The sequence below is a fragment of the Pygoscelis adeliae genome, unplaced genomic scaffold (assembly GCF_000699105.1).
Source record: "Pygoscelis adeliae isolate BGI_AS28 unplaced genomic scaffold, ASM69910v1 Scaffold682, whole genome shotgun sequence".
In the NCBI taxonomy this organism is placed as follows: Eukaryota; Metazoa; Chordata; class Aves; order Sphenisciformes; family Spheniscidae; genus Pygoscelis; species Pygoscelis adeliae.
In genome coordinates, this window is record NW_008824298.1 from 33,253 (window position 1) to 42,584 (window position 9,332).

At 46.4% G+C, this 9,332-nt stretch overlaps 1 protein-coding gene across 1 annotated transcript in view; it reads right to left on the bottom strand.

Annotated features, from left to right (window-relative positions):
• Positions 1-9,332, bottom strand: part of ZC3H18 (zinc finger CCCH-type containing 18) — a gene marked incomplete at its 5' end in the record, with an annotated part of 41,681 nt that overhangs the window by 31,661 nt on the left and 688 nt on the right. Inside the window, 5 exon segments of the mRNA XM_009318872.1 lie at positions 1,344-1,501; positions 2,109-2,201; positions 2,522-2,670; positions 5,403-5,487; positions 8,852-9,322. Coding sequence (XP_009317147.1) covers positions 1,344-1,501; positions 2,109-2,201; positions 2,522-2,670; positions 5,403-5,487; positions 8,852-9,322 — 956 coding nt within the window.

Here is a 9,332-nt window from a genome sequence, read left to right on the forward strand (position 1 = left end):
TACTTCCGTTTAACACTGGCTACATGCAATATATTTTTTTCCTGACTATATGAAAAAAAAAACAGAAAAGTCCTGTACCTAACACAACAATTCTTACATCAGTGAGGCAGCGGCATAAAACAACTAGAACGCTGATGCTAGTTTTCGTATACAATCATAAAATAAAGATACTATATGGTCAACCCACAGAGCACTGGTGATAGTGTGTCCCAGGTGCAACTGAAAGCCTTCTCAGAGGAAGAGGAGACCAATTTCTACACAGGAAAAAATTAATATGGGGCAGCTGTTTTGTTACAGTCTGCAGAACTGAGTAGATAGCTTCTTTTTAAGACGGGGAAAGGAATTGCAAATTCCAGAGCAAATCAAAGACTACTGAACAACAGCTTAACCTGCTCCTTTTCAGACTTTTTTTTTGCAGTTCATTCACTCTAAAATAGACAGAACCAAGCCTTGCAAACACTTTCTCTGCGAGTGAGCAGAAATAATCCATAATCTGCACATGTAGGAAGAACAGTGGATGTGTAAGCAAAAGAGAAACAGAGATCCACCCGTATTCGTGCAGAATACAAGCCTCTCTCTCAGTAATTGTTTTTCCATTCCATTTCTTGGCTCAAGAACTACTAAGCAAGTCTCTCAGAGCTGACTTATTCATCCTTGCACCTTCTTCTGCCTGCTCTCAGTCGTGACAGGAGTGTGTCCGAGGTCTCCAACATCTTATGTTTTACCTCCTTAAAAAAACAATCACCTAAACACTTAAGTTTAGGGTGTTTGGTTTGGCCCAGGCCATGCCCCGGCAGCTAACAGGTTTGCTTTCTGACCAGTGTCTTACTGAATAGTTTATCTGGGACTGGTCAAGATGCTTGTTAAGACCAGCTGCTGTGCCAACGCCCTTGCAAATAAACACCCGGCTGGTCGAGACAGTACAACTGCTGCCCTGAAGCTCTTGGATGTTGAGCATACTCCAACTTTGCAGCCTCAGCTTTAGCATTTTAAAACTCTCAAGGGTTGGAATAGGAAAAACAAGAGGAAAAAAGGTCGGAAGAATGCACTGGCGTGAGGTAGGCAATGCACAGCTAGGTAGTGTCCTTTGAGGGACCAGTATGCCAATGACATTGAAGGCGGAAAGGTTTAAAGATGACTGTAAAGGAGGGTAATGTTGAACTGGAGCGAGCGGAGGCAGCTCAAGTTTTTAACCGGTGTACATACTGCTTAATGGAAGTTGTTTCCATTTCCTGAGGTGAGCTTTCCTCCCATTCGGAGGAACAATTTAGCTGAAGACTGCCATACTGCACTACATTTCCCACCCATCTATTCCACGTAGCAAAAACAAGACTGCGTCTTACGCTGGATCTCTGACGTCTCTGGTGATGCGGTAATTCCAGTCACGGAAAAACTCGTTTTCTTTGTCAAATTCACGCTCGTCTTCTCCAATAGTCACAGTGAACCTCTTCTCCTCAAAGTCAGGCTCCTGTTCTTTTCTCATAGTTGCCTTTTTTAATACCTGCCATAACATAAAAAAAAAAAACATTGTAAAGAGAGAACGTTTCTGAGGCACAGAGAAATTGCAATATTAAAAATCCTTCACTTGGGAGAAACCTGCTCTTCAACTAAAACATCCTTCTTCCGCCCAAGTCTTACGAATGTGCAGGACACTGGAGTTTTCTTGACACAGAAAGTGTAATTCACTATTCCATCAGCTCAGAACAGCGGCAGACAGGCGATAAAAGTTTCACACGTGCTGACCCCATTTTCTGAAACGATCAGACACATGGACCCTATAGGTGCTAGAGAAACAGGTACTGAAGTAAGGGAAACTGGATCAGCTTCAAAAGTTTTGCTTTGTGGAGGGCTTGACTTCAGGGCCACAAACTTTCCCTAGCTCATGTTAATATAAAAAAACCAAACCTGGATGCCAGCTCCTCTTGACCGTATAGCAACTGTGATATACAGCAAGATGCAGTTAATAGGTTGAAAGGCAAAAGGAAGGCTCCTTAAAAAGAGCAAGACACTACATGCTCCAAAAAGAGCTCTTCCAGCACCCTGCTCTCAGTGAAACAGGCCAGCGGATTTTGGAGACAGTCAGCATACTTCCCGAGGATGCCATTTACCTCTTTAGCGTGGCGGAGTCCTCTCTCCCAGGCACTTTCTGTTGGAGGGTCTGGAGGGGGCGGAGGTAAGATTTCATCAACAACTGGCCCTCCCTGTTAGAAAGGTGAGAAGAGGAAAGAGACAGACACTTGACATTAGTTTTAAGTAGCAAACTCATGCTTTGTAAACAAGTTACCCCAGAGTACCTCCGGATACTCCGGAGATGTATCAGCAGGACATAAGCTGGGACACACATGGAAAATTATTCCTCTCTACTAGCAACTTCAAGACCACCTTTTAAAAATCACAAATCCAATAGATGTATTGAATTCTGCTAAAGCACTAGTAGCTCAAATAAAATCTTCACTTCTCCTAGAGCAGGAGACAAAAGCTATGTGCAGAAGCCATAAATTCACAGAAAAGATGTCCATACCCAAGGGTTGGCTGGCATCAGTGGGTGAGGGCCGATAGGAGGAGCGCCGTTTGGGGAGAAGGGCTCAGGCTTGGAGATCAGGGAGTAGTTTCCTTTGTCATTCACGCCAGGGTGAATAAATCGACAGTTCATGCCCCAAGTACAGTGACCTGCGGAAATACAGTTCTGTCAGACCCCTGTTTACCTACAGCAAGCATTTGTTCAGCCCCAAAACCATTTAAAAGCCATCAAGGAATAATGCTGTTTCAGACAATGAGGCTTTTCTTCTCTCCAACTTTGTTGAGATTTACCCTTTTTCATACACATGGAACGACACTTGCCACTCCCCCGCCTTCCCAGAGAGGACAAATAGATCCAGCCACAGATGGGTGAACGTACAAGAACCTTATTATGGCGGGGAGAAGGGAGGGATGGATGCATGCACACCGTTAAGCAAATGCAGTAATAAGGCTATGAGCTCTTCAAGTCTTATTAATGACAAACACTTCAAGTTAGGAGCTTTACCTTTTACAGAAAACAATGAATATAACCTGACAACAAAGAAAGCATCACAGTGCATTCAAAACAAACAGCTTTCTGGTGAGGCACGAAGTACATCAAAGCTTTTCTCTCCAGCCGACTCCACAGGCTTGCCAGCACAACGCAGGAAAGGAGACATCGCTACGGAGGGCAGCAGACGAATCTGAAGCCGCTCATTAGCTTTAGGTACCACCCTCAAAGAGATGGTAACACTCAGGGGTCTCTAACAGGATACAAAGCTAATGCCCAACTTTATTTTAGCTTGCCTTTGAAACAAACCCCTTTTTTTTTTCCGGCAATCCACTCAACATCAGGCAACAGACATTTTGCAGATTTCCCGGCAGACACCTGCATCACAAAGTCGCCGCTAATTCAGCGCTAGCTCAGGCATCAGCACAGTGACTTCAGAGGCAATGGAGCATTTAACACTGCTGTGGCCCACGGAGGAATCCCCAGTCAAGGCTGGCAGGGCAGCATGTCAGAAATCCACGCTGCACCTGGGTCCCTGGAAATGCTCCTCCTCAGTCCCAGATTAACCATGGGCTGGTGTTCTCTGTCAGAGGCAACACTGGACGCTTTTGTACTGTCAAACGTCACGAGAGCACAAATCCCTTTGCACAGCAGCTCATGAAGCAACACATCCTTTCTCAATGCCTGAGCACCGGGTGTAGGGGCTGCCAGACACCTACGCAAACACTTACTATCCCTACTGAAGTGTCAAGGGGAATGATTACCCTGGCAAGTAAGGGGCCCTGCTACTTATGTCAAGGCGGCTACACATCCAGCTACTTCACTGGAAGGATTTCCAAGCTAGCCAATTCACGCCGCTGGACAGACGCAGCCACATGAGTGCTCCTCAGACACAGCAAGGACAAAAGTCTGAATGTCTTCAGGGTCCCACGCGAGCAGCGCCTGATCCCCCTGGTGGCAATAAAGCCCTTAAGGGGCGAGCAAGAGTGGATGTCAACGTTACCTGAACCCACGCCAAATCAAAGAAAAACAACTGCGGCAGGAGATCCTGCAGCCTGAACTTTGACTCAGGCAAATACTTCCACGCTGCATGGAGGCGTACGTCACACTGAGGATTCAGGAACAAACAGCTCTCCTCGCCGAGGGACTTCCCTGTTCCACCATCTTCACCAACACGTTCGTGTCTCAGCACAGGCAGAAAATTCGATACCGGAAGACATTCAGGAAGCCAAGTACACGATATCTGATGGTCAGATCTCCGGAAACCCCCTAAGCAGTTCCCTACGTTGCATATGCCAGTGACGCAAGGAATAAGAGACTCCACCCTGTTCTCCACCCTTCTTTTAATTTCAGATTTTCATAAATTGTTTCATGGGAGATTGTAAATAAAACCAAGTAAATGAGCAAACATTAAGTGACATGAAGCTGAAGGAAGTGGAAGACAGCTATGATCAGTTTAAGTAAGAAAACTTTTATAAAACCTATTCTCTACGCTAAAAAAAATTGCAGGACAGTCTAAGATAGCTGTTGTGCAGTTGCACAAACTTTGGGGAATGTCCTATTAAGAAGAATTTAAAAAAAGAAATACAATTGGTTAGATTTAAAAGTTTCAAGTCTTAGGTCTCATTCGCAGTAAGAAATACTTTTTATCATTTCCTGCCCCCAATTCCTTCCGACTCAGACTGACAATCCCAATCATATTTCAGAAATGTGGTATGTGATACAGTGTGGAGCAACCTTCCGGCTTGAGGAAAAAGTTTCTATTCACATGAGGATTATTTTTTTTCCAGCTGACCATTTCCTCAGCCCAGTGGAAGTACCGGCCACCGCCACATCTCACCCCGTCAGCTCCAGCGTCACCCCTCCAGCGCGCCGTCTCGCTGGGGTTTCTGGGTTGCTTGCAAAAACAGCTATACGTGAGTTGCCAACACCTGACACCATTACGCGGGCAACGCAGGAACCCGGTCAACAGATGCGTCTGCAGGGGCTGCAGCAGCTCGGGGGACGTCAGCACGATGTCACACCACTATTTCTTAGCAGGAAACAGTATTTCTAGCCCTACTTTTGATTTTAAAATTTCATCAAATGTCTTTTAATAACTGGGGAAGTGAGATGGATATGGGATTGCAAGAAACAATTACGTTTTGGCAAGGCATGAGCTTGATAAGAAATAACGAGTATTTGCCATTTTTTGTTTTCCACAGAATAACCTCTAAGCAACAGCTGACTGTTACATCAGCCCAAGCAGTTTTATTCCATGCTGTTTTAAAAACACTAGCGAGTTTTCCTTTATTTGCTTCTACTGGGCTCACCATACTTTGGGCAAAGCAATTTTTGCATATTGGCTCTATGTAAATTCAGCATCTGGCCACCAAGCCGTGCATGTCATTACCTTTCATGAAGAATCGGCAGGTGGGACGTGGCCTCACTTTTCTGTCGCTGGGGTCTTTGACTTCTCCTTCTTCTAAGTCATCATCCTGGAACAGACAGACAAGCTGACATTTCACGTGGTGCATTTTCTGCAGCGACTTGACATTTCACAATATGGTCAAATATCAGTCACTGAAAACACACCCTGGAGCAAAACACAAGAGAAAAGTAATATAAAGTTACAATAAATACCCGTGAGCGCCCAATGTACTGCTACAAACAGGAAGATGCATCAACTTCAGTGCTTCAAAGGTGACTGCAAAACCCTTCAGGCGTTACGGACACCTTGGTGCCACACCACAGACCAAGGTTTCAAGCTGCACCATTTTACCCGATGTATGCTTAAAGGCTCCAAATCAACAGTACAGTGGATTAAGCTCTTATACCTCAGCTGAACGGGGCTGGCTGTGCACTTTTAGCTGGCAGTACGTGCAAGGCAGTTAGAGGCAACTTCACACTCTTTTGAGGCAAACGAGCTGAATCGCGTTACCTTTCCTTCCCGCAGGCTGCTCCAACAGCTACCGCGGCTCCGCTGGTGTGGGCAATACCGCTACCCTTCAGAGCCTTTAAACTGGACTGTCCCCTGCTCGGCACTCGTGTCATCCCTATTTAGCTCAAGCCAATTCCTTCTGTTCATTGATTTAAAACACACCGTGGTATTCCCGCATTAATGCAATAACCCAGTACAGACATCACACCCCTATACATCAAGTTCTGAAGGATGGTTGCTATTACAACAGCTAATTATAAAATGCTTCCCCACAACGCTGAGCGACAATCTCGCGCACAAGCTTTTCAGGAAAAAAAAGTCACACGTATTTCTCCCGGTCCTCTCTGGCAACAACTTGACACCTTCCCTTCTACTCCTCAGCTCCACACAGGAGCTGCGAATCAGCTCTAACAAAACTCTACGTTATCCCCAGGCACAGCAACCCCAGGAAGAAATTCTGGGAGATGGAGGTTGCTTCAAAGATCAAGAACCACAAGGGACGAGCGTGAAATAACAGTCATGAAACACCTCCCGAAGAAAGTTGTTGAAACTTTAGAGTACCAGCCTTTGCCTTTGCTCTCCAGGGAAAAAAAGCCTTCAGTGGCTTCATTAAGCTGCATCCGAAAAGTCAAAAGGAGCTAAAAAGAGGTGGTGATGCAGAAGGCAAAGGCATACACGACCAGAGAGTTGTCAGAGGTATCTGGCAAGGAAGTCAGTTATTTATCCTGAAAGGCACCCTGGCCTTCCCTCGGCCTGCCTCCAGTTCACCGCCACAGAAGTTGTCAGCATATGAAACACATCTGAAGAGGGAGCATCTGGTGGAGGCCTTCCCTTTGCGTGGCAATCGCAGCAACCCTGTGACAGTGACAGCAGTTGTCTACATGGAAAAGATTAAGAAAGTTATGTACTTTGATCAATTTAGCAGCTGGAAAGGAGGAAAAACCATCACTCGGCTGTAGATAAACAAAGGATGTACAGAGATGGGTTAACAGCCTCTTCTGCTGCATTCCTCTGAGGGCAATACAAGGAGAGCTCTCCTGAACAAGAGCGGATTTTAAAGACTACACATATATTCAAATTAAAATTTGCATTAATATCCCCCCCCCAAGACAGAACTCTGAAAGCAGAATAAAATGCAGAGATTTAACAGTTTCCTCCAAAGCTGGGGATGGCATTCAACGACTTGTGAATGGTATAACCAGCTCAACTCTGCTTCTTTCAAAAGAACTGTGTGAAGTCTTTGCAAATGCTGTACTTGAACAAAAGGGAAAGTATTTATTTCTGTGAGGTCTCCTTGGAATCAGGCAGCTGGGAACCCTGTTATGAGTTAATGTATGAAAACCAGAGTACAGATTCATCTTGTGCTTTGTAAGGAGAGCGCTCTCAAGAATGCCTTAGACACTAAAGGAAAGCATTCATATTTTAATCAAGAAGCAGGCATGGAGTCAGGACTCCAGGATTTTTTTTTTTTCCCCTGCCTGGACTCTCCCACAACACACCAAATTCCTTGTAACTGAATCAGAAATACATGGGAAAGACGTAAGTGTTTAACAAAATCACCTGCCAAAATGGGCGTGAAGAAGAAAAAAATAACATCACCTTTTTTTAAGCAACAGAACTTGTCAAAGCACCATTAGAGTGAAAAATACACAATATACCACTCTTCAATAAAAAGGGAGGAGGGTCTCTCCAGCAAGGCTCCGCGAGCTTCCCGAGCATGCGGCCAGGTCAGCTACACAGCAATGGGGACGGGAAGGCAACAGCATCTCCCAAGTCTGAACCCTCCCTTCCTTGGCTGAGAAGCCCCACCAGTGACCCCATCCACAGCCCACTGCTCCCTTGCCTGGTCACCAGGATATTCTCACAACACTGCCCCAACCTAGTCTAGTTGTGCAGGAGCACTTTTGGCACGGAGAGCCAGGAGCAGAGCCAGCCAGGTCCTCCGGACGGGCGCCTTCTCTTTGCAGTACTTTGCACCCCCACTATTCGGATTCAAGTAAGGTGTCCACCAGACCAGGAACCCACAGAAGTAGAAACCCTCCTGGGGGTTCCTGGTCTGGTAGACACCTTACTTGAATCCGAATAGCGGGAGTGCAAAGTCCTGTCGTCTTCTGCCTGCGAGAGGGAAACTGGTATTAAGCTGTATTAAATACAACTGCTATACTGCAGTGCTTCCTATCTAAACACAAACATGCATAAAGAGTGCTATTTGCCCTAATCTCCAAAGCAATTAAAACCAGTTTTCGATTTCTCTAAACAGCTGCGTTTGTTCTCCGCTGTGAAACAGTAGCTACTGGGACTGCACATCCCTGAACACATCACCCGAACCATGCGCAGGGGCTGCCTGGTTAGGCACTTTCCAGAAAGCTCAGCACCCCGCGTTTCTCTTCCACGCGCCCAGGTGCTGCTAGAGCCCAACAAAACAGCTCAGGGCCACGGGCTGCCCGCACACGCCTGACGCCTCAAGCACACGGCAGCCACTCTGCAGCACCAGCCTCTCAACCTAAACTGATGAGACAGCTTATGAACACCTAATCCATGGTTAAGTAATTTGCCGTCAGCATCATTCAAAAGTCCTCCGAGAGCTGAGGCAGAATAGTTTCTTAAAGCACTGGAGCCCTTCCATATTCAACGGGAACAAAGCTTATTTGTGACGGCTCTGACCATATTCGGCACAAAGTTCTTCTACAGTACGTGGCACTAGACATCCTAGCCGCTGAGTTTAGGACTTGGTACACAGTATGCTCTCACCTCCAAAGAAAAAGCGTGTTACGCGCACACTGGGGAGGGACACAGCTAACACAGATACTCGCGTCAAGGAAGAAAGAAGGCTTGGCAGTCTAACAGCCCAACGGCTCTGAAACACACGGATAGGTCTCTCCCTGCAGGACTTTGCCCACCTCGGACCAGCTCCTACTTACATCAATTTCTCCATCATCAATTTCTCCATCATCCTCTTCTTTCTTCTTCTCCTTGAGGGGATCCTGACTGTCCTTTTCATCATCACTTTTGCTGCTGGATTTTTTCTCATCTTCATGGGCATCATCTCCCTTCTCCTCTTCCTCATCATCCTCACCAGCAGCTTTCTCACCATCCTCCTCTGCAGCAGGAGCACTTGGCTCCTCAGGAACTTCCTCATCATAGTCCAACTCATGCTCATCTAGTTCACGGGTGACAGAGGACGCTTCATCACCAAGGTCATTTGTCCGGTCTTCCTCCTCTCCTTTGCGAGGCGGAGGGCTCTTCAGCTCCCCGCTTTGCTCGTTGTTGTCAGACTCCTGAGACTTGGTTTCGCTTAAGCGGTCCTCTTCATCCGAGTGGTTCTCCTCTTCACCATGACTCAGTCCCCTGGCTGCATCCTCCTCCTCTCCCAGGACGCTGCCTTGCCCACCCTCTCCATCA